This window comes from Topomyia yanbarensis, chromosome 1 (genome assembly GCF_030247195.1).
Source record: "Topomyia yanbarensis strain Yona2022 chromosome 1, ASM3024719v1, whole genome shotgun sequence".
Lineage (NCBI taxonomy): Eukaryota > Metazoa > Arthropoda > Insecta > Diptera > Culicidae > Topomyia > Topomyia yanbarensis.
This window is the reverse complement of record NC_080670.1, coordinates 169,823,538-169,850,651: the sequence shown is the minus strand read 5'-3', so window position 1 is coordinate 169,850,651 and position 27,114 is coordinate 169,823,538. Positions and strand designations below refer to the sequence as shown.

The 27,114-nt window shown below is 38.3% G+C and overlaps 1 protein-coding gene across 1 annotated transcript in view; it reads right to left on the bottom strand.

Moving 5' to 3' along the window:
- LOC131681002 (reticulophagy regulator 1) overlaps nucleotides 1–27,114 on the bottom strand; it is a 60,125-nt gene that overhangs the window by 4,727 nt on the left and 28,284 nt on the right. Inside the window, exons 2-3 of the mRNA XM_058961712.1 lie at nucleotides 15,455–15,750; nucleotides 15,070–15,380 (exon numbers count right to left, since the gene is read on the bottom strand). Coding sequence (XP_058817695.1) covers nucleotides 15,070–15,380; nucleotides 15,455–15,525 — 382 coding nt within the window. The 5' untranslated portion in view covers nucleotides 15,526–15,750. The remainder of the gene's footprint in view (nucleotides 1–15,069; nucleotides 15,381–15,454; nucleotides 15,751–27,114) is intronic.

Here is a 27,114-nt window from a genome sequence, read left to right as displayed (position 1 = left end):
GAGACTGAGGATACAGACTAAAATGACTAACTGGCTATTCATTATCAAAACGTCCGAGGGCTCCGTACAAAAATTGCTGACGTTTTTCTGGCTATCCCTGTTCCTCATTTCGACATATGTGATTGTGCTCGCCGAGACCGGACTAGATGGTAGCATCAATTCTGGACAGCGTTTTGGCGCTTCATATGCTGTTTATAGAAACGATCGAAGTTATGTGAACAACCGCAAATCTAGCGGTGGTGGCGTACTCATTGCTGTATCAACCGCATTGAACAGTTTCATCAATTCAACAACTGTTGAGGTTTCGCGTGGACAGCTGTTCGTTAAACTGGCCGTTTTGTCAGCATCGGTGTAATAAATTTATCCCTAGATCGCAAGAATGGTCGATACAGTGCAAACAGCTATATTCGATCGATTGATGCTGTTTTTTCTGGCCTTGGAAGTAACGATTGTGCATTATTTTTCAGTGCTTACAACTAGTCCGGCCTTATTTGGGACCCACATGACAATGTCGCTCCTGTAGTCCGCGTGTTTCGATCCTAAATTTCTACCGCTTGCGCTATGCTGTTGGATGGATCAGCTTCAACTGTCTCACAGAAATTAATAGCATTGCCAGTCGTTACGGTCGTATCCTGGACATTGTCTTATTGAACGAGACAGCACTAGCTGACTGTTAGGTCCACGAACCTGCTGTAACCATTACTGTGATTGATGCAAACCACCCTCCTATAGAAGTTGTTGATTGTCGGCCGAAACCTGTTATTTTTTAGGATAGGAATTCACACAGATTGGAATTCACTTGTCCATGCGGAAGATATTGACTGTGCCGTTGAATATTTTACCGCCGTGATTAATGTCCACTTGGCTGATTGTGTTTCTCTGCGCAGGCCAGCTCGTAGGGTAATGTACAACTACGACATCTCTAACGACTCAGATCTAAGGCACACTTAGATTGTATTGCCATACACGCTGTCGTTTCGCAAAATATCGTTTTGCGCTAGCGAGCAGTAATTATCGATCCTATAGCCTTTTCTTGTACAAACGCTACTCCATTCGAACACAAGAAAACCTGCAAAATAATCCCCGACAGTTTTGGAAATTCGTGAGCTCCAAGCGGAACGAGAACGGGTGACCTATTTAATGATACTTCATCTGCTAATCAAATTGTGCGCCATCATTAAACCATTAAATATTTGTCCTCTGAGAAGATTAAAAATCTGTCCTCGGAGAAGATTCACGGTTACAGAGCAGCTGGTTATACCAGCAATCAGCAAACTAAAGTATCCAGTTACTCCTGGTGTTGGCGGCATACCTTCATGTGTTCACAAGAAATGCGCTAACGTGTTAATAGCCCCGTTGACAATTCTATTCAACAATTCTCTTAGACAGTATTTCCTGTGTTTAAAAAAGGACCTCGCCGAAATGTTGAATATTATCGAGGAATTATATCGTTGTGTGCTTATTCGAAGAGGTTTGAGATCGTAGTGAACTACGTACTCTTTGCATCCAATCAAAGCTACATTTCCCCTGACCAACATGGATTCATCCCAAATCGATCGACCTCTACGAATATCGTTCATTTCGTCTCATTCTGCTTACGAAATATAGACGCTGGTGTTCAGATCGATACGGTATATACTGACTTGAAATCAGCGTTTGACATAGTTGAGCATAGAATACTTTAGAAAGGATTGAGGTTAATAGCCATTTCAATTGATTTGATTCGCTGGCTCGAATCGTATCTGAGTGATCGTCAACTTATAGTGAGAGATTGGATGCATATCTTCCGCCCCGTTTTCAAAAAAAAATCGGGTGTTCCACAAGGAAGTAATTTGGGCCCACTGTTGTTTACGCTATTTATTAATGATCTAGCTACAATATTACCACCAGGGTGTCGCATATTTTATGCTGATGATGTCAAGTTATACACGGTCGTTAAGCGCATCCGAGATTGCTTAGCTTTATAACAGCTTTTGGACAGATCCGGTGACTGGTGTTCCATAAACTTGCTTACAATCACAAATGTACTGTAGTATCGTATAATCGCAAGCGTAAATCAATTTCATATGACTGCTGTATTGGAGATCAGAGCCTCGGCACTCACGTTTCCACCGCATTACGACCATGTCATTAACAAGGCGAACCGCCAGATTGGATCCTTGTTACAAAAGCCCCCATGAATTTAACGACCCTCTCTGTCTCCGCTCACTATACTGCGCATTGGTGCGGTCGATTCTAGAAGCTAACTCCATGGTATGGTGTCCGTATCAATCAACAGGGGTAGCCAGGATTGAAGCAATACAAAGGAAATTCGTTCCTTATGCACTGAGATGTCTTCCGTGGCAACACGATATTAATCTTCCATCATACGAAGATCACTGCAGATTATTAGAGAAGAGTAGTCCAGGCTATTCTCGTTGCTAAAATACTTCTTGGTGAGGCAGATTCTTTGAAGCCGATGGGTTGACTACACATATATGCACCCGAACGTGCGCTTCGTCAACGCAGCTTTTTGCTGTTGGAACATGTTTGATGGTCATGATGACCACATTCGCTTCATGTCTGCCACATTCAACGAAGTTTTTGCGGATTTCGACTTCAACGTGTCATCCACCTTCAAGAATAGGCTCATAAGGAGTTTTTGATTGGCCTGAAATTGGAATTATTATTATAATTCTTATTAGTTTTAGTGTTGTATTGTAATCTTCATTTTTAGTCAATTATTTGAATTTGTATTCTATTTTATTGTAATGTTTATCGAATCGAAAAGGTATGAGGATTTTACGCCAAGTTGGTTTTTCCCAATCTTAATACTTAATAGTTAACATTGAGCAACAAGGTCAAATCACAAATAAAAAAAATACGAATAGGTAGATGAAACTTCAGAAAGAATAGGAAATCACGCCACCGATCTTGACATCGTTTGCTGATACGTAGACACGGTACACCTCCGAAAAAGCCCCGTTGCTAGCAATATCAATGGCCTGTTTTAGACTGGTTATCATCACCCGCAGCTGATCAGGGCGACTCTTTGTTATTTTAATCATGGTCGAATATCGTTTCATCAGGCTCTTGAATTCTCCAACAGAAAATACTGTATTTAGACATCCATTCGACCTTGACGAGTATCTTTGTCAGGGGAAGTCGTTTGACCTATTGGCGAGATATAAAGGAGAAAGTTGTGGAGAAGACATGGTTGTTTGATGATGTTAACTACAATTTCATAAAATAATTTTCATCTAACATTTTTGTTCACAAAGAGTGGATAAAAGCTCGACAATGTATATTTAACGTCAACTGCGAAGGAAAATACGGCTCAAGTTTGATATGAAAAGATGCGATCAAACTTGACAGGTTAAACGGGTCAATTAAAATAACCGAAGATGCTTCAAAAAAGGATAAAAAATGGTTTTCGAATATCTGGTACGATTGTTTTAATCGCTTGTTGAAAGGAAGTCTCGAAAATACGCTGATACATATAGTTGCTCTTAAACGCACTTCGTTCATTGTAGACCTGTCAATTAGACGAGTAAAGAATCATCTACCCTATCTACTGGAATTACTAATGTGGTTTTTGTTTGAGGCAAAACTAAGTCAGTTCCTAACCCCAACTGCTGTCAAAATGTATGAACTGACAGCAGTTGGGGTTAGAACCTGGCTCAGTTTCAGGCTCAAGCGAAATCGCCATAAGCAACAGTCGTCATTTGAAATATAATACCCCCACTTAGTTGAAACGAAAACAACGTCTGCTTTTCACAGATAAGGTAGATATTGCGACGAACGCTCCGATAAGATTATCCTGAAGGTAGGCCAATAAACAATCAGAAATCAAGGAAATAGCAAAGTAGGTCACAAAAGTCTGAAAATAACCGACAGATTGCAACTTGCGAGGACGATGCGTAAATCCCGATTCAGATAAGCGCGTGCGCATCCGCATTGACTTCTACACTAACAAGCGACATTTGTGATTGACGCAGAACATTGTTTTATATCACCCTGCCACGCGCTCGTATCTTACGAACCCCGTACATATAGTATTTTTATATAGAACGCGCGTTTTTTCACATTCCCATCACGTTCAATCGTCGTCATGAAATGTATCACCCCGCCACATACTTTAGATTATTCTGCGAAATTTGATCCAAGCAAAGCACCGCGCAATGCTGCAAAACGTAAACAACAACAACAACAGGCGTTATCTGTTCCCCGCACAAACCCATTCGTCACCCATTCTCATGTTCTACGGACGGGTGAAAGGTATTAAACTTGAACGTGTGTGAGTATAGTCCTACACCTACATAAACTTGCTTCAAATGCGCAGCTATGTTATGACCGCGCCTTCACTAAGCTAATTCAAAACAACTGTGTAGCGATGAGCTCATTCTGACGCTACTACGCGAACAGGACAATAACGACCCTAAAGAGTGTCACGTTATTTCGTAAAATTGCTTCAAATTTATTCGAAACAAAAGCTAATAAAATATTGCATAAATGACAGTCCAACGAGCTTTTTACACGGTGTTAAAACTTAAGAGCAGTACTGGGTGGAACAAAAAAGTTTGTAAGTCCAAGTAACTGTCAGAAAAGTGAGGTTAAACAGTTCCATTCAATATTCTATATATCAAATTGAGATATCTATCGTTTAAAATACGCACACTTAAGACCAGACCAGTTTGCCTCCCAATTTTCCGTGTAAACTATTTTTCTTCCAAATTAAAACGTTAAAATAGTTCCATACTAACCTCAATATAAAAGTGGGGCAAATCGTTTCGAAACGATTGGAATAACTTGACAGCATTTAAATTTTAAATATTTCCTGTTCCAAATTTTTGTTTGTTTTTATCAATTTGATAGTTTGTCTAACAGTATTTCTCAAAATCTTGTATAAAGTTATGGCCTTATAATAATGTTAAAGATTTGAAATATACATTGTTTATCTTTCTTGTAGTGGCCGCGTTTGCCGCCTTTACCCTATGATAGCAAACGTAGACATAAAATGGAAGACGTCATAATTTTCGCAATCGACCAGGTCGAAAGACCTTGACCTCTTTAGAGACGCGTAATGGATTATGTACAACGAACGCGTGCGTCACACAGGAACAGTGTCATAAACCGTGCTGGAGGCTTGTTTGAAACCAGATGATAACGAATAACAACAGGTCTTTTCCGTACACATGGAATAAGCGTACCCCTAATACGTATCTGGTGTATCATTGGTAGTAGTGGTACGGTGAAAAAAATCAGGTGAGTTCTTATACCTAATACCATTCTGTGGGTTTGTAATTGAATATTTATTTCTCAGCGTTCTGAAAACAATTAATTCCGAGGAACGGCGTTTTGTGTAAATAAACTAAGCGCTATCCGGTTAGTATAACCGCAAAAAAGCAAGCATACTACAACACAAAGCTTATTGCCGAGAACCAACACTCCACGTTCCGGCACTTTTTTACTGCTGAACGGGTGAGGGCCATAGATCTTCCATAAACCCCCCGCTACTTTACGATTCATTAAGCGGAAAGTTTATTTCATAAGGTAACACGTGTTTTTCAATGCCGGCGAACCAGGAAGTAGGTACATCAGACCACGCTTTGAAAAAGCTTTAGCTTTTAAATCAACAAATCTGCTTGTTTGCTTCACAAGCGTCTATACCAATCGATGGTAGAATGTCATCTTAGCAGTATTCGAATGACGGGTGAGTTTATCCTAGTTTTGTTTGCCTCGACAAATTTGTGTTAATAGTTGCTAGACAGCAGCAGCAGAAATAAACAATAAACAGGAAAAGCGCAAAAAATTAGTCGATGAATTTCTCGAGGACAACCTGTTCTACTTTCTTCTATACTCACACTCGGGAATTTATCAAGTGGCGTGTTTTGCAGTCCTATATACAAACAGCCAGCAGCAAGACGTTAGATGACAAAGAGAGGGAGGTGGCCATATGCTAGTAGAGTTGTTTTCGCATTTTTTTTGCTCGTATGCCCTTGAGTCAATCGTTGCGCCATTCAAACCGAAACAAAGAATCGATATTTGCAAGGCGTATCTCCATAGCGACAGAATCTCTTGGCATTTTCCACGATCGTCTCACTATTCAAATATTAAAACATAACTGCAGTTTGACGGGTCTGATTTCTATTTAGCGACACAAAGATATGTATCATTATTTCCTAACAACCTATCAAGTCGAATTATCTTGAGAACGATTGTTCTGCTGATTGGAATTAATTGATCCTGCTGAGTGTTGTGAAGTGCTCACTATCAAAGCAAGTTTCTGAACCTTCACAAAACTATACACAGCGCTGTCATAGTCAGGGTCACGCGTGGAAAAAAATAACCTGCGGTCGAGCCCCCTTTTCGGTTCGTACCTACTTCGTCGTATAGTGACCGCCTGCCACCAAAAGCGGTGGTGGTGAGTAAACAACTTTGCCACATAGGTCAGCGCTATCGCGCCGCTGGTGTCGCCCGTTTCTTTTTTTTACACCCCGCCAAAGCATGAGAGCAGAACAGACGCATGTGATTTGCTCATTCACACGAAGCGATAAGAGCGAAACGCTCAAGCTGTGCAGGCGAGTTGCAAATACAAAAAAAAAACAAAGTCACCTAGCAGGTTAAACAGCCGGGTGAATTAGTAAATGTAGCACAATTTTGCAATGCACATGTAAATGCGCTTTATTAAAGAAATCCGTACAGAAAGTACATGTGATTGACATTTAAATTAACCTTCCTGATGCAATAGAAAAAAATGCATTGGAGGGTGTGTAGAGCGAAGAATTCAACACACCCCTCAAAATTCCTTTCCTGAACCTATTATTACTATGTTGGGCTGATATGAAAGGTACAGCTTTCTATATTGACGCACTGACTTGATGCTTTTTCAATGTTCGACTTTCCGGTTTGCGGGAGCTGATTTCGGAAAAAACATGTTTTTTTTGTATTTCGAAACTGGCAATGTCTTTGTCCCAAGGCCATGTTTTGCCTTTCTCAATAGAAAGGTATTGCAATTGCTCTGAAAACCGACTTTTTAACGGAGGCCCGGAGGGCCGAGTGACATATACCATTCGATTCAGTTCGTCGAGCTCGGCAAATGTCTGTGTGTATGTATGTGTGTGTGTATGTATGTGTGTGTGTGTATGTGCGTCTGTGTGTGTGTACGCGAACACAATCTCACTCACTTTTCTCAGAGATGAATGAACCGATTTTTACAAACTTAGTCCCAAATGAAAGGTGCAACGTTCCCATAGGCTGCTATTGAATTTCTAATGGATCCGACTTCCGGTTCCGGAATTACAGGGTGATGAGTACGATCACGCAGAAAACGTCGATTTTAAGAAATTCTGCAATGAATGTATAATGGTGAATTTTTTTCCAAAATGTGACCACAACTGCTTCGATTTGTAGTACTAGGTCATTAACAGCCATTCAAAGTCTCTTTGGTCACATTGGCCACCATCATCGGTTCCGGAAGCCCCGGCGGAAGTATCCAAATTCAGAGTAACAGTCACATCGGTTTCTCGGAGATGGCTAGACCGATTCGACTAAACTTGACCTCAAATGAAAGGTATTGCGTCCCCGTAAATGGCTATTAAATTTTATCCCCAACCGACTTCCGGTTCCGGAGTTACGGGTTGTGGCGTGCGATCACATAGCAAATTGTGATTCAAACCGATACCCTGATGGAAGCAAAAAAGGTAAAAATTTCGCTAAAATGTCTCTCAAATAACTTAACTTTGCAGTTCTAGGTCACCGACGGCCAAACAAACTTTCGTTGACTACATTGACCACCATAGACGGTTCCGGAAGTGCCCGGGAAAAGCGGCCATCTTTCAAAATTTACGAACTCACATCAGTTTCCCGGAAATGGTTTGGCCGATTTTCACAAACTTAGTCCCAAATGATAGCTATAATATCCCCACAGACGTCTATAAAATTTCGTACGGATCGCTTATATGGGTCCGGCAATATAGACTAAATCGTCCGGTCACATATGAAATTCCCATATAAGTCGGAAGTCACCTTTTTTCAGTTCAATATTACCGTGGCTGTTTTTTCTTTTTCAAAATTTTAGAACTCGAATAATGATTTATTTTTCTGTATATAGTTGTCATGTGATGTATAATAATAAACTGTAATATATGCATTTAAAAGTTTTTAATGAATATAAACAACGCACACATTCTCGTGATTCATGATTGAGAAAGGCACAATTGCACCGCTAGGTGTATTAAAATAGGTTTTTTTGTTAGTTGTCCTACAGGAGCTGAAGAGCTGGGTTCACGGAAGGGCTGTCTGTCAGAATCACTCATTACAATTGCAAACGAGATGGGCAATGTCACCAGTAAAAACACTGCTTAACCCTTTATAAGGCGGTGGCAATTATACTGCCATCTTTCCGTTTCGTTCATAACGCAGGAATATAAAGTTATGTGTTCTTATCTTATAAAATCTATTGAATCTGGCAACCCTTTTTAGATTAGATTGATGGTTTTTTTTTCTTGAAAAAAGCGGTGAAGTTAAATTCACATCACAGTTCCTAATGTTAATAATATCGATGCAACATACAGTGTATCAAAAAATTGTCCGTACAAGGATTGCAACTCCTTAATTCTATCAAGACATTAAATATAAGGATAGGATAGTTTTATTTGTGGGGACTTTAACTTTGTTGTCATTCGTCCCTGAAAATATAAGGAAAATTCATTCAAATACAGAAAAAAGAATAAAACAAACATCTCTTCCAAAATCAATGTCAAAATATTGTCCGTACATGACAATGTAAACTGACTTAAAATACAAAATGAATACTTGGTATGACACTCCTTTTACTGCAATTCCGCTCTGCAAACGTCTTTTCATCGAGGAAGCCAGTTTTTGGGTTGTTTCAGGTGAAATTTTCTACCATTCTTCAACTAGAACCTTCTTCAGCTGGTTCTTATTTTGAATCGATTGTTCCCGGTTTTTTTGTTCAAAATGATCCCAGAGATTTTCTATGGAATTCAATTCCGGTGATTTGGAAGGGGGTAGGAGCGTCGATTTTACATTGTAGAGCAACTATTCCTTGACAATTTTCGATGACTGCTTGGGATCATTATCCTGAACAAAGCGAAAATTATCTCCATGGCTTAATTTCGGCGCGCTTGCTTTTAAATTGTTCTTTAAAATGGTAGATTCGATGAATGTCAAGATTCCTGGACCACTTGCACTGAAAGCACCCCATACCATAACAAGACCACCGACGTGCTTTACTGTCGGCGGCAGGTAAAAGTATGCCAACGTGACGATCTGTTAGCTTCAATTTGCGACGTCTTCCGGGAGCAGTCTCAAGAGATTTTGTTTTCTTGAAGCACTGAAGTACATACTGCACCGAAGATCGTGGGCGATTCATAGTTCCTGCAATTTCGGACAGGCTTTTACCATCTTCCTTCAAGTCAACGATCAGTTTTCGGATAGCCAGCGGAATCTTAGTGTGAGAATCGGCCATTGTACGGACAAACTTATTCTACTGAACACGATGCGGGTACTACCTGTTTGACACATTCTTGTTTACTTCACAAATTTTTGAAACGGTCGTACGTGTACGGGCAATTTTTTGACGTCGAATTCGTTGCTTTTTTGAAGCTCTCAAATATTTTAACAAAGTTATTGGTTTTCAGCATAATTTGACATTTGAACTACAACACGAACAGCATTCTGTACCAAATGGTCTAAACTATCAACTATCGATTGAAAAAAATGCAATTGGCCTAAACTATCAACTATCGATTGATGAATACATTTTGCTAATGATTTATTATTGGAGTAAATGCTATACGGTCAATTTTTTGATACAGTGTAGTTCCAAAAAGTATAAACAGTTTCACCTCATCCAATTCTTTTTAATGAAAGTAGTCTGTAAATTTAGAAACGGACATCTCAGTAAAGTAAGTTTTCTTTGCTGATTTTCAGTAAAATATTTTCTGAGTCTCAGCTACAAAACGTTACTTTTACAGAGATTCCAACAAAAAAAATTGTTTGCTGAGATCTCAGCTGTTAAGATTTCGGCAAAAGATGCGAAAAAAGCTAAGATTCGGCAGAAAAAATTAAGTGTGCAAGACCTGGTCTCCAGTCTACTTTCTCTATCTGCTCGAATAAGACCTACAATCGAGCAAAATGGACAACTAGCTAGCTTTTTCATCTAGTGTGCATTGTCTCGAGAACACGGGTAACATTATATTCATTCTTACCGGCATGAGTAAAGTTGACGAAAAAGCGCTGCTCCGACCCAATATAATATTTTTTTCTGGTGAAAATGGAGCTTAGGCTTGCGGAAAGCGCACCTATCTCCAGTAACATCAACTGCGTAGTACTGATCTGATATCATTCAACACGTTAGGCCACGCAGAATGATTTGTTTTGCAGAACAACCTAAAACACATGGTTGAAATAACCAGCGATGAAATTGATAGGTTTTATCAATGCAATGATGTTGCAAAATAACGAAGCTATACAATGTGTCCCACATTTATACGTTCACCCTACTTTTCCAGGATAACTTTTTTTTCTATTGGAAAAAACCATGGTTAATTTTGTTCATTTGTTATGTTGAGTTTAAATGAAAAATGCGTCCCATATTATTCCGTTCACCCTATTTTCCATTGCAAAATACTGCACCAAAGCTTTTGGGTTTATTTCAAAGCTTAATCAACGATGTTTATCGAAATTTGGAAATCCTGATGTTTTGTTCTTTTGTTATGCCAGTTTGAGTGAAAAACGTGGTGCCCTACATTTATACGTTCACTAAGAAAAAACACAGCTTTTCTCAATTAGGCAATCCATGAGACGTTTTTGATCAGCTGATTATTTCTTTACTTATTCTGACGTTACTCCGAGGGGTGCGATGTCCGACGACTTGATCCAACATCAAACGAATCGGACTAACGAAAGTTGTTTGTCGGAAGAGTTTTTCTGTTCGCAGGAGTAGACTTGTTGACAGAACCCACCGCTGAATTGTCAAACAACCGTCTAATGGATTGCCTAATTGATTTTCAAGTAATAATCAACACTACATTTATTTGTCATTCGAATTCCCAACATTTTTGAATGGAAGTTTGATTTGCTTCGGCATTTAGTTATCACGATTTTCTATATTTTTTGCTCTGAGCTTATTTCAGAATGCTGTGATTGTTAAAGGAGCCTATTAGCAATCGCTGTATGAATCCACGCTCCATGAGCAAATCGCTCGCAGACATGGTGACAGTTGAAGTGGTTACGGAAATGCCGTTCTGTTCGAAAGCACCTTTGTTTCCTTATGGTAAGCAATATCTTCCGAAGACTGGGAATGATCGGCGGCGCAACACAAAAATGTATAGGTGGCTTGCAAAAATTATCGGCGGCGGTGGCGTGGCGTGGCAGCGTACACTTCTAATGTTAATGCTAAATACTGCGATTTTAAGGGAACGCCATGATGTCATTTAGGATGCAACTTGAACTGAATGTAGTGGGTCGCGAGCTTCTAGTCATAAGATGAAATTATGCTCATTAATTCTATGGTTCATAAGTATTAGGCTGTTGTTGTTAACGATCTTATCTGGTAAGCAGTATGTATTATAGCTTTATTTTCAGTGTATAATTATGCCAATGCCAAAGCCACTGGCTGCTGGTATTTTTCTGCATTGGTGTAACGAATTTTGAGAGTAAACTCAGAATGACTCACACTTAGTATATGCATCACATTCGTTGTATTCACCTTTAACAGCTTCTTTAAGCTTCTTTTTATTAATTTTATTATTTTATGTATTCGTTATTTGAAATATTTTCACTACAACCTTTATATGCATTCTTTCCATAGCTAATCGTATCTTACATTATATGATATAAATAAATTATATAGGATTATATGAAAAGTGAGATTTAGCATCAGGGCACTTTACAACCGGACTGGATCATGAAGTGATTTGTCAAACTGAATCACTTGAGAGAATGCTGCCGTTTCCTCCCGAAGGTCTGAAATGAGTGAGACGCGCCTTTCTAACAAACAAACAACAGCTGATATGTGAAAATATTATGCTCCCTGCGAAATGCGCGTAAAAGTCTCTGTTTACGAGTCTGCCTCACGCTATTTTGACCTTTCGGCAACATCAATAAGATGAAAGTTACCTGTTTGCATGGGGGAAAGGCTGGTGTTTATACCGGCTTCCGACTGAATCGAAGAGGATACTAGCAAAGGGATTACTGAAAATTTGTGTTGCGGGACTACGACAGCATCGTCGGAAGGCGAATCCATTACCACGAGAACCACTAGAGGCTGACCTCAAGGAGGAGTGCTGTCACCCTTTCTATGGTTACTCCTAATGGATGGATTCCTGAACGAACTGACACAAAGGATTAAGTGTTCGTGTCCGGCCAGCTCAAAAAGTTGTTTTAAGAAAAATGTAATTTTGCGATAAAACATATTGCTTCAAAAATTTAATGTTGTCGTACCTTTCTGGACCTGAATTTTACACTGCAACTAGTTTCAAAGATGTTTCTGGACAACTCAAACGCAAATGCAATATTCTGAAAAGTATCTAGTAGAACATATATGTTCTAGTGGGTTGAAATCTCAGACATTCATACCCATTGGTACCATAAACGGTAAAAACTGTGGGCAGGAGTGTCTCAAAAAACAATGGTTGCATTTTCTGAATAAACATGCTACGGGAGCGGTGCAAAAGGCCGAATCACAAAAAGCAGAACCACATAAGGCAGAAGATGTTCTAACCTACCACAAAAGGCCGAAACCCGAAAAAGCCGAATCACATAAAACCGCAAGTCCAACATGCATCAGAAATCTAATGATTTAATCTGTTCATGATTGATATTTCAAAATAAAAACACATTTGTAAAAAGCATAGATAATAAAAGAATTTTTTTTTTCGAGAGTTGTCCTACCGGAGCTGTAGAGCTAGGTTCTCGAAAGGGCTCCCCATCAGAATCACATACTACAATTTGCAGACGAGACAGGCGATAGCGCGTATCATCGCGAAGGACTCGAGCATTTGTACGTTAACGTCGTCGATCGCGTGTGCGTTTATACGTCGCGTGTACTAACGTGTATGTAACTTCGCGTGTATAAATTTTATTTTATAACCGTTTATTTTTTATTAATTAATATGGACCGAGACTGTTGGTACCGAGGGTAGATACTTCCGGACAATCCCGACACGTTATGGCGCGAGCACGGGAGTTTGTAGGTTGACGCTTGAGATCGCGTTGGTAAGTTTATGAGTGCTGAGACATTCACACCGGAGTGTAATCATGTTTGCGAGTTCGTGGGCGTAGGTTGCTTGGAAAATCGCGAGGGGCTCTAACGTTTGTACGCTGACGTGATTTTGTAACATATTTGCGTGCGTTTCTGAATGGTCGCGCGAACCGTGAGTCTTATATCATATTTTCGGTGCGCGGTTAAAATTTTGGCAGAGATTGGGATCCCTTATATCGATAGGGTTCCCGGCCATGTCGCCATGAGACATGTTGTCTAATAGGTATGAGCGTATTTTCTTAATTGGTCCAGCTGAAGGCATGGACCTAGGCCTCTAGGATCAAGGACAGACTTCCGGACGTGGCCGATCCGTAATCGCGTGCGCGAGGGCATTTTTGTAGGTTCTCGCTTGAGACCGCGTTCGAGAATGTGTGAGTGTTAAGACGTTCTCTATCACCATCTTTGCTGACCCAGCTGAAGGCGGGTGTAGAATGTCAGTATAGGACTCGAAAAGAAGAAATAAAAGACAATATATGAGAGACGTAATAGATTAGACAAGTACAAGAAACAGCTGAAGTTATGATCATCACATGAAGATAAACATTAGTACATCCAACACTACTAATACTTGAATAGCAAGCCACCGCACATAGCACATCCTTTCCCAGTTATTTATTTGTTACTGGTTGATTGTTGGTTATGGGCGAGTAAATAGAGGAAAGGTATAGAACAGAAAACAGGCTCACATCAGCCCTCCCGGTCTCCTCGATACACCACTATCGAGGCGTATTGTAATCAACATCTTGAAGCAAGATTCTTATATAAATCAAATCCTGAGTAGTCATAATGATTGGTGGACTAATAACATACAAATTAACCTCTAGTAGTAGAACGTGGTGCAAATAGAAACTAAAGAGAGCGAAGGTCCTTATATTTAGATAACTCTATTAAATCTATTGTGGCTTGATGATGTTAACAATACCGTCAATCCCATCAACCTTCGAGAGGGAAAAATATCATGAAAATATCAACTTGAACTAAAATAGCCTACTACACCAAATACTGACTGTTTATGATAAAAATTGACGCAGCAAATTGGATCGAAGATTTACGATGCTCGATATTTTATCCTATTAAATGAAAATCCTTGTAACTAGTACTAATCTAATTTAATTTAATTTCGGAGAATGCACGATGCTTGGAGCAGGTTTAAAACGAATTAGATAGATTGAACGCCACTTTTGTAAACGTAGCTTGTCAATGAACTGAAATTCACTTTTAAAATTATCATGGTTGGTGAATGACAACCAACACTGTACACCACAATAAAATAATAATATCCTATTCAACGTTGTTCCTTGTAACTATCACTAATTTAATCTAATTTGATCCCCAATGAAGTATTAAATACAAGTTACGTTTGTGAACAATCCACTTTATAATTAGGTACCCTATCTTTTATGAAGACTGTTTACACATGAAAAAAAATTGTGGAAAGTTTTTCTTATTTAAAACATTTTAATGCGTTGCAAGTTTGTTTGCGAAATATCCGTGTTCAGTGGACGTAGTAAACAAATTCAATAAAAATATTTTTATGCGTCATACATGATACGATACTCATCGTACGTATACTGAGAATAAAAAAAGTAATTTCCGGTCGACGTCGCCACGAACGTCAATAAGCAGCTGAGAAGCGGTGAAGGTCACACCCGACTGCTAATAATAAGGCAGCGACTACTAACTTTGGCCGGCCGCAAAGTTGAGCAAATTTATGGAAATCGAAGTCAAGCCAAACAAGAAATAAAAACGAACCAAAAAAACACACGATGGACTATACAAACTACGACAAGTGTACTCACATCGTTCACGATCGGCCACGATTTTGATGTCATACTTGGTCGAAATCACGAACGACAGCACCAGCAGCGTGATTACAATGTAAGCTCCGGACACCATGTGACCGATGATGGCCAACAGAACCAGGAAGCTGGACACCAGCGCACAAAACAGGCCAGGCTTTTGCGCCCGCAGCTGGAGCGCACGTTGGCACACGTTTCGTAGCTTTTCTTCCACCAGGGGGGTCATCTGGAGGCGAAGGTTGGCGTACTGCCGACACCAAAACAACACCAATCCGGAGAAGAAGAATATTCCCAGCGGGCGAAAATTGAACCTGCATAAAACAACACAACCGTTTTACTACAATGTACTATTTTTCAAACAAGCACGGTAATATAAACTACGTACCACATGATAGTTCCGGACACTACTGATACTAGGGCAGCGTAGGCCCCAGTTGTTCTGGATAATTTAATCATAGTTGAAAGCTTTCTTAATGTTGCCACACTTTTAAATGTACACTAAATCAGCGTTTTCCTCTTATTTCCTAATAGTTGAGCACTATTGTACTGACTTCATTCACTTTTACGGCTCGCGGGAATCGTCGATCCTGTCGCGTTCGCATTCACTTTCGTTTTGAGAATCCACTGCAGACTACTGTGCTGCGGAGCAACAGCTCACGTTGTTTTGCCTTTTCAACGGGCCTGTAAAGAGAATACCAAAACAAAACAGTATGAATTAAAAAAGTTTTTATAGGTAGGTACTAACGAGGTAGACGGCGGTTGATGGTGTGGTTGAACACGCGCCTATTTTTTTTGTCTTGCTTTAGGACAACGTTCTAGTTTTCTGTGGAAACCAAAGAAAACGCTTTGTATACGCATAACAGGAAAATCTGTCGTCGTTCGTGGGAGACATGTTTTCGAACCCACCGACGACAGAGGGTAGGTATTTTTGCTTCATGATCGTTTTTTCTACGCCATTGTCCAATTTTATCCCGCCGTCGCCAACGGGCCGTTTTAAGGCGGCCCAAAAATATGCGTGGGAGGTTGTTTGTATAGACGCTAGTCAGTCATGTGTTCCGGCGGAGATTGTTTTTCGTCGGTCAACTAGTTTTCGCTTGATCCAACTGAAGTCGTAATCGATCAGCAAATTGGATGTACCGTCAACGCGAAAATTCCAATGCGATTTCGAAGGGTGGTTCGGTGCAGTGGACGGTAGCGGAATGTAGATCTCAGGTCGCATTGAACTTTCTGGTACATGTGAAAGAAACCGTGACGGGAAACACATGGTGGATGGTGGATTGATGTGTGTTTGCTTTGTTTGAATGTCTGTGAATGTGGCAGGATGTTGGCTTGGGGTAATGGCAGGCGGCCTTATATTTTACTATAAAGAAGTGAGCAAAAAATCGGTTTTAGGGAATATTTTGGACAAAGCGAAGTTTCACATGTACGTTTGTGTGAATGGGAGTGGAAGTGTCTTTGTTCCAATTGGCCACTTTATTAGGCGCACGTGGTTTAAAGTTATAATGAGCCAAATCTATTTATTTGGATATCAAATTAGCTGGTCTGGGTCATTTGGCTTAAGGTCATTTAGCATAATAGATATTTGGCATAATGGTCAATTGGTATAATTTTGAGAATTGATCACTTTCAAGATCATTTGGCATTATTTATTTTAATTCCAGGATAACGATCATTTGGCATAATATCTATTTTTGCGTAGATTGAGTCATTTGGCATAACGGACATTTGGCATAATTTTGAGAAGTGATCACACTGGAGGTCATTTGCCATTTTTATCTACAGGGAAACAGACATAATTTTAAACTGCACAAGAAGTAAGGTCGTTCAGCATAATTTTTATCTGTGCTACTGCTGAAGGTCCAAAATTAATAAATTCATACTTCTTTACAAATTAATAAATAACATTTAAGACTAATGTGGGTTCGCCACATCGCTTCAAGTCGTGTGCTGCCCGTCATCGCTGTCGCTCCGTCGGACTTACACTAATTCATAGCCCCTATTATTGAGCATTCCGGGTAAACGAGTTAATCACAAGTTTGCTTGCAAGGAGCCGCCGCTTCCGACAATGCACAGTAGTCCAGAATGCAAATTTAGCAAGAATTGTGAGATTTTACTAAAACTAAACAGGTTTTCGTAGTTTGTGAGCCCCTTCTTCTTGTTAAAACAACACTTAGGGATTTTACCAAGATTAAAAATTTAACTTTTTAATCATTCCAGCTATAGCCAAACGACCTTTAGCGAAGTTCTAGAACGACAAAAGTTTGCTAAAGACATATAAGCTCTATCTGTCATACTTTTTGTTTTACAACAAATTTAAAATCGATGGTTAGGTGTTTCTTAGAAAAACTGTTTTATTCAAATAACTTTTGCGGTATTGATTTAAAACCGAAGTAGTCTTCAGACAACTTTAAGATTATTTTAAGGCGAACAATTGGTTTTATAACACCACTTATCTAACTAATTTTGTTGAAAAGTTATGAGGACTTTTTCACCTAAAATGGGATTTTTTCTGGAACAACAATATCACTCATTGGGGCAAACAAAAGATAATTCTTTTTCGACTATAAATAAGGTCATGATGAGAGTTATACATAATTGAGCAAAAATAGCGAACGCGATAATTTTTGAAATTTCTTAAGATTCTATTTTTGATATATTAAGTGCTTATATCTTTTGAATAATAGAAGCTAGAGTTTTGATGTGTTAAAAGAAAATGTTCGTCTTCAGAAGCTCTAAAAACATCAGAAGGATAAATTGGAAAAAATGAAAACTGAAAAAGTTATATTAAAAATTTGGTTTTTCATGAATTAACGTCTTGTAATATGTTCAAATTACTTTCACGGCGGACAATATAAAAAAATATAAATTCTTTTTCATGATAAAATATTGCATTTTACAATACTTTTCCATTATTTTAAATAATAGGGTGGTTCCAATCTTTTTAAAATCAAGAAATTAACTTTTTATTGGTTCGAAATAGAGTTTCGCTGTCTTTGTCTGTCGTGTACTTTTCTTTTTACAAGAAATTTACCAAAAAAATTAGGGTGTTTCTTAAAAAACAATTTTATTTGTATACCTTTGCAGTTTTGATTTTTCATTAAGATCACTTTAGAAATACTATCAGATATTTTGAAGGAGAACAATTTGTCTTAATATACCGAACCTCAGACTCCTCTCGTTAGAAAGTTATATATACTTTTTACTAAAAATTAACTATTTTTTGAGTAAATATTGCTAGATATAAAAAATATCGTATTTGCCATTTTTGGTGATTAATACTACAAAGCATTCAATTCCATATGACGGCATCGGTATTTAATGTTAAGTGCCCTAATCGAAGATAATGTTCTTTGAAGAAGTTATATTTTTTATATAAAAGCTCTCATAACTTTGAAGCGAAAAAAGTTTAATAGTCGTTATTTTAAGGAAAATTATGCGCCCTAAAATAATCTTCAAGTTGTCCAAAGGGTACTATACTGTAAAATAGAAACTACAAAAGTTACAGAAATAAAACCGTTTTTTAAAGAAACGCCCTAAAGCTTACATTTGGGTTTCTCGTACAATGGAAAGTATAACAGCTAAAGCTTGCAAGTCTTCAGCAAATTTGTCTAAAATGTGTTGCTCTACAGCTTCACCGAAGACATTAAAGCAGTATCTCGAACCGTTAAAATGTTCAATTTTAAATATTGCTAAAATTGGAACCACCCTAGGATCTGTTTAAACAAAAAGAAGTCATTTAATTTTAGCAAAAAGTTAAAATTCCTGCTAAATTCACATTCTGGACCACTGTGCAATGGGTCGGCGGCCTCCTCGCCTCGGGCAAGGTTATGCGGCGAAGCCGCATTACTATGGATTCTCCCAAGTGCTAGATCAGTGTAACAAGCGATGATTCAATATATGTAAATTCATTCTACATATAGGGGGACCCGGGGCTATTAGGACTGTGGGGGTAATTAAGACCCCTTGGATGTCTCAGAAAATCATAAGACTTTCTGACTGTCGAACATATTCGTGGAACCGCTATTCTAAAACATTAGTTTTGACAGCTGAATCTAATTGTTTGTTTTTTTAGAAAGGATATACAAAGTGTTTAATTTTTTGGCTATACTCAAAACAAAAATCACTACAATGGTAAAACTGTAATAAAAGCAACAAGTAAAAGTAAAAACAATAGCAGTGTTTTAGAAAACTTGAAGCTACTATCTTATGAAATGATTTTTGTTTAGGTGATAACACAGATACTTTCAAGGCGCTCACCACTGTTGAGCGAAATGAGCGTACTGACTCCCTATCCCATCAACCACCGTTCAACGGCTTGCGACTACGCGCACGATTGCACACGCCACAGCAAAGAAAATACATGATGCACCAATTGACAGCTGTGACTGTGAGATTAAGTTTTCGTAACGCAATTTATTTTTTCTAGTTTCTTCAATCAATCTTTTATAGGTAAATAAGCTTTTATGGCACCAAAAGGTTTCAAACTAACAGCTGGACCTTTGACCGACAAATTCTTTCGCATCTATCCACCTAAACGGGTGATTTGCTTAGGTAGGTCCGAATATCCCCCGATATCCGAAATAAAGAAGGGTAATAAGGATAATTTTGATAATTGAAACGCAGTACTAGAAAGCTAAAATTCTCTGACGATCACAATAATAACTAAAATAAAACATACGTCTGGTGGATTGCAGTTCTAGTGCGCTACATCAGCAAAAATCTGGAAAATCTACACGAAATTCATAAACAAACTATCCATGATTGCAAACATGAGCAAACACAAGAAGTTCAAAAATGAAACTCAAAAGAACTGCTCATATTTTAAAGAAGGCAAAATCAGTTAAAATTGTATTCACCCTAAATATAATCAATATCAGGTAATGGAAAACAGCACATTATTATCATTAAAATAGTTATTGGAGAGGCATTTCGAGTTTCTCTCATCAGAATCCGACACTAACTTAGTGACAGGACTAACATATTATTATTGCTTAGTTTTTTTTCGAGAGTTGTCCTACTGGAGCTGTAGAGCTAGGTTCTCGGAAGGGCTCCCCGTCAGAATCACATACTACAATTTGCAGCCGAGATAGGCAATGTCGCCCAATAAAACACTGCATTAGGCCAATTGTAGTGGGCCGTGATTCTGAATGTGATATCCATTGTACGGTTCAGGTATGTGCGGACGTAGGGGCTCGCGATCGCATGTATCATCGCGAAGGGTTCGAGCATTTGTACGTTAACGTGTTCGATCGCGTGTGCGTTTGTATGTCGCGTGTGCTAACGTGTATGTAACCTCGCGTATATAAAATCTATTTTATAACCGCGTGCATTTTGCATATTCGCGTGTGTTCTTTGGATAATCGTGCGCGGACCGTGAATCTGATACTTTATATTTGGTGTACGGCTCAGATGCTAAATGAAAGTGAGATCTTCCATATGACGAGTTCCCGGCGATGTCGCCGTAGAGCGTGTGGTCTAGTGGATATGAGCTTTATTTTTTTGATTGGTCCAACTGAATGTATGGACCTAAATTACTAGAATGAAGGCTAAAGATTTCCGGACGTGACCGATTCATGATCGCGCGCGTTTACGGATTCGCGTTCGTAACTTCGTAAGTACTAAAACGTTCACATAATTACCGGAGTGTTATCAAGTTTGCGCGATAGCGGGCATAGGTGTGCGTAGATGATCGCGAAGGGCTTAAGCGTTCGTATGTTGACGTGTTTGTCGCGTGTGCTCGCGTGTATGTGACTTCGCGTGTAAAAATTCGATTGTGAAACCCTGCGGCCATTCATATATTCGCGGACCGTCATTCTGATATTTAGTTTGGTGTACGGATCACATTCTGACAGGGAGTGAGTTATCCCATATCACTAGAGTTCCCGGTCATGTCACCATGGAACGTTTTATCTAGTGGATATGGAAGCAATTTTTTTTTTAATTCTTCAATTTTATTTATTTTTTTTAAATTAACATGGACCAACAGTCTGGTACCGAGGATAGAGACTTCCGGACGATTCCGATTCATGATGGCGCGAACGCGGGAGTTTGTAGATTAACGCTTGAGATCGCGTTGGTAAGTTTATAAGCGCTGAGACGTTAACCTTATCACCGGGGTATAATCATGCTTGCGAGTTGGTGGGCGTAGGTTGTTTAGAAAATCGCGAGGGGTTCTAACGTTTGTACGCTAACGTGATTTTCTAACATATTTGCGTGTGTTGTGTGTTCTTGAATGGTCGCGCGAACCGTGAGTCTGATATTAAATTTTCGGTGTGCGGCCAGAATTCTGGCAGAGAGTGGGATCCCTTATATCGATAAGCTTCCCGATTATGTCGCCATTTTTGTAGGTTCCCGCTTGAGACCGCGTTTGAGAATGTGTGAGTGTTAAGATGTTGGCTATCACCATCTTTGCTGACCCAGCTGAAGGCGAGAGTAGAATGGCAGTATAGGATTCGAAAAGAAGAGATAAAAGACAATATATGAGAGACGCAATAGATAAAACAGGTACAAGATACAGCTAAAGTTATGATCATAACATGAAAGACATACATTAGTACTTCAAACACTACTAATACTTGAATACCCAACCACCACACATAACACATCCTTTCTCAATTATCTATTTGTTACTAGTTGATTGTTGTTTATGAGCGGGTGAATAGAAGAAAGATAAAGAACAGAAAAAAGGCTCCTATCAGCCCTCCCGGCCTCCTCGATACACCACTATCGAAGCGTATTGTAATCAACATCTTGAAGCGGGCTTCTTATATAAATAAAATCTTGCGTCATAATGATTGGTGGATTATTGACATAAGAACTAATTAACCTCTAGTAGTAGCACTTGGTGCAAATAGAAACCAAAAAGAGCGAAGGGTCCTTATATTTAGATAATTCTATTTAATCTATTGTGGCCTGATGATGTTTACAATACCGTCAATCCTCCTGCGAGAGGGATAAAGAAATAGATATTAATAGATAATAGAAAAGATAAGATAATAGATAACATAGAAATAGATATTACATGCATCTAAACTACTTTTAGGTGTTTGGTGATGTGGTTCACGTTGATTGGATTTCTTCAAAAACTACGTGTTTCAGTTTATTAAGATCTAGTTGAGCATTAACTAGTGGTTGAACAGTATGTTTAAGAGAAGGTTCCATCCATAAGAGATTGTCATCTTTGTTTCTGAAAACAGCGAATCCGATTCGTTATAAACGTGTTACTCGCCATCTTCACGAGCCAGAGCGACAGAGCGATTTAAGAGATAAAAACACCCACCTTCAGTCTGATCATCTCTTATAGATGACAGTCCATCGATCCGAATCGAATGACTCGATCACTATGCTCAAGATCAAATGAGTCCCTGAACAACCGAACCAGCATGTTCCCCCATTTGAAAGTAGAAACATCCATATCAGCCGCCCGCCAAAACACTCGATCGAATGATTATTAGTCATGAGATTCAGAGGTCAATGAACCAGCACTCGCTCGGATCTCCCACTCTTATCGACCAAGCAAGAGTACGCGCCCATTAGGCTCATCACCCAAGCCCAGGGTATATTATTATTATTGCTTAGTGCAGCTTTAACCTTATGGCTCAATCGCTGATAAACTACGCATGCGTCGGATGCCATTTTATGCCAAATGTCCGTTATGCCAAATGACCGTTTTACAAAAGTTGAAAATAATTATGCTAAACGTCCGCTATGCCAAATAACCTGCAGAATGATCACTTCTCAAACTTATGCCAAATGTCCGTTAGGGACCTTTCATAAATTACGTAACGCTTTTAGGGGGGAGGGAGAGTAAGTTAGAACGTTAGGTAACATGTTTCTACTGAAATATAAAAAAACTATAGAGTGATAGATAAAATTATGACAATTTGTTACATGGGGGAGGGGGAAGTCAATTTGGGGCAATTTTTGCATTACGTAATTTATTAATGGTCCCTTATGCCTAATGATCTGCAGCATGATCACTACTCAAAATTATGCCAAATGTCCGTTATGCTAAACACTTATTATGCCCAATGGCCTTAGGCCACATGACTTTATGACAAATAGCCCGCGATGTATTCTTATTTGTCAATCAAAATATTTTTTGGAAGAATCTGCATTTTTTTTTAAATACGGTGCCTACGTTTTTTTTAAGTTAAATATTTATTGTTTCATTTTTGTTACATTTCTGTATAGTATACAATTTAAGTGATACAGTTTCAATGACTTTTCATCTTTGGTTACTTTCTTGTTTTTCTCTGTTCAGTGGTATCTTATTCTTGTTTTCGTGTTTAACTATTTTTTAGTTTGGAATGTACTTAACCTAATCTACACTAAGGTAGGTACCCACCTACAACATATCAATGTTATTTTTATACACATATTCAGATGATCCTAATACACTTTCACACTTTGTATGAATCATTTAAAAGCGGAACAAGAAGAAGTAAGTACGAATTTCTGAAAATGCTGGATCCTACGTCACAATCACGATTTGAATCCGATTTAACTTATGGGATAAGAACTTAAAAAAAACCGCGGCCAAAAAATCAAACCGATTTCTTGAACTATTTAACATCAGCATAGGACAATCTCAAACTTGAAAATTTCGTTTATATCGAACATTATTACTTCCTTGTAAATATTATATTGACCTTCATCTCAGTACAACATTTCCTGAACGTCATATCAAAAATATTCATTTTCTTTTGACCGAAAATACTGCCGGAACACACCTTCCATGGCGAATCGAGGATGCGAATAGATTTTCGTTTTCTATACTGCCAGGAATGGCTTGGACGTCATTCGCTCGAAGGGCCTGTCCGAGTGCGATACTGACGTACGAAAGCTAGCAGAGCGAAAACAAGAACGTAAGCATGCTCGCTGCTTTCATTCATACTTGACTTACGCGAGATTGATTTTATCCGCCCACGGAATATATGCATGATCTTTGCTACATCTTTATTTACCGCATCAGGTAAAAATAGGTTGGTCCTGACTATTTTTAGGAATAGCACGGAGTGCCACTTTACCACATTAATTTTCGTACGAAATATAGCAAAGAGTATAGTGATGATATTATGTAGTTGAGCAGTAGGGTGCCGCGGATTTTGGAAATTTTCTGAAAATATTAGGCATCTCGGACTCACTTGCTTTCAATGCTTTTCTAAGCCTCTATTCGAACTGGTGAAAGCTTGTTGTTGAAGTTTTCGCGAAAATAATCGTCATTAGTATTTTAAAAAAACAATTAGTTATGAAACCACTTCAAATTGTAAACCCTTAATCTTAAGCATTGAAATCTCTAGAGCTCGCGCAATGCACTGAGTACACATCGTTTTAAAATTCAGACGAAATCGTCCTATAGATTCAGATGGTAGCCTAAATGTAGATAATGACGCGACTACCGAAATATTAAGAGAGGAGATAAGGATTTCAGTGCAAAAAAAAACACATTTCTGGCGATTTTTTAGAATTTCGAGTGAAACGAATTGATCAAAGCTTTTGTACATTATAATGTATCATTTCTATAATATGCTGTACCTAATTTAAAATAACAGTCTATAATTCAAAAAATGGCGGATTTTTTCGTGAAAAATCGCAATTTTTTTCAAATGAGTAAAAAAATCCTTAATTCAAAAATTATCTCGAAAACTACGTAGGGGTTAGGTATTTTATACATATAATGTGTATGCAAATCGTATTTTTTCCAGAGACGTTATACAAAAAGCTTCGTCACTGAATCGCTTGTTGATATTTTAACATAGAAAAATTACAGAATGTTATTGAAACGATACATTACAATGTAGTAAAGTTTAGATCAATTCGCTTCACTTCGGCAAAATAATTGCCAAAAGGTCTTCTTTTTCGCGCTGAAACCCTTACGTCAAAGGCGAATGACCTACAGAGGTTAAAGCCACAAATAAACAACAACAACAACCCTTACGTCAACACCCCACTCCCTTAAAAATACGAAAGAGAAAATACTTCAAGCTACGGCAACATGCCATGTTAAACAGACTTACAGGCATCGTAAGTGTCAAGTCTTGGATTCCATACAGAAATTTTATAGATATCTGATACGACGCCATGATTTTGAAGCCAAGGTCCGAAACGTCGCGCTAAGCTCTATTCACTATCGTCACAATCGATTTCACGCGATACAAATTTGTGTTGTTAGAATTCGTTTAATTTATTGATGGATCATAGTATACATAGTGTTTGTCGTTCATCGACATGTCGAAAAGAACATTTTTCATCTATTTTTTATTCAATATAACATATAAAATTTTTATTTATACCAAACATAAAATTCGAGACGTGCTATATCGTGTCTAACCAGTGCGAATCGAATTTCTAGCAGAACCATCTGAACTATTCGTAAGTGTGAGAGAGTGTGTGTGTTAACCATCCCTACTTCCACTAACTGTCAGCGGTTTACAAAAAAAAGATGTTTTCATGTATTTATTCATGCAAATAACTTAGTTCCATGATTTTGGTAGGTGTTAGCTCGATTGAATTCCGATGACCTATTTCGTATACAGAGAAAAAACTGTGTTCCGAAGCCATCGTTCCATCATCCAGTCCCGCCTTAATGTAATGTTTGCTTCAAATGAATTTAAATATTATGAAAAGACTTTCGATTCCTTACGGAAGGTAAGAAATCAACACACATTTATTCGATTTTTATATTAATATACGTAATATAAGTAACAATTGAAATTCCTCAAACGTTTGTTTTAGAGCAAGAATCAGCGGTTTTCCGTATTAAGAAGAGAGCAATTTAGACCGCCTACTTTTGCAATATCCTACTACATGAAGCGATAATGGAATGAATACTTCCATTGCACTTGCATATTCTATTTTTATAATCAGTGGAGGCTTTTGTGACGATTTCTAGTCAAAATACTGATGATGTGATTATAAAGAATACGTGAAACAACCACAATTGACCCCCTTTGACATCAGTTTAGCCTTACCAAGCCTAACGCGGGTGGCGTCGTGACCACTGTCGAATAGGAGTTCGAGCATAGTTTGCATACTCCCTGGTCTCCCTTCTCCCACCATAATTTATGTACCCGCAGAGATAATGACTTGTCAGTTCAATACAAGTGGAACTGGCCATATACGTGAAATTGTATGTCCAATAACGCTGCCGAAGAACGCAAGAGGGATTCAAGATAATACTTTTCATGGCGTTATGTATGATTGACAGTGGCAATACTATTTTAGGTACAAGAAGTTAATCTGTTAATCTTTAAGGGGTTATATACAAAGTTAAGGTAGAAAAAATAGAAAATATTTTATTGCATATTCTGAAAGCACATACTTTCGAAAATATCTCGGAGAAATTCCATTCAGATCGGAGCACTAGATTTCAAACTACAGCCATCCACAACTTCGAACGCGATAGTCTCGAAATGAAGTTGCTTGAAAAGGACAGTTACAGTTAACGTGATATCTCAAAAACTACTCAACCGATTTTCATTTTTTTTTTAAATTGTTCGTATTCCTATTCTCGTGCACTTGAAAGGTTCATTTTTCATTCAAACATTGGTTTGCAATGAATTTTTGTATGCAATTTTGAACAACCCAAACATCAATTTTTTGTTTTTTTTACCAGAATAAAATGTTTTCTTTTGAGAAACCAAACCATTCCAGTATACCACAAAATTTTCATTTTTTTTACTTTTTTAATTGAGCGACCGAAAATAAAAGTCACAAGGAAAAATATTCTTCGTATAACCCGTTTCAAATATATTAGAAAATAAAAATCGGAAATAAACTTCAAACTTAAAAATCGGACAAAGATCCTTCAGCATAAGATATAATATTAAAAGTCGGCTAAAAACTACTTTGTAAAAATTAGATATATTTTTTCCGGTTTTTATACTCAAGGTTTTTTTATCCGACTCTTACAAAAGAAAGTCCTAGTTCGATTTTTATACTTGAAGCTTATATTCGGTTTCTATATTCTAATATATTTGAAGCGGGTTTTGCGAAGCATTTTCTGTCCTTGCGACTTTTATTTTCGGTCGCTTAATTGCAGTT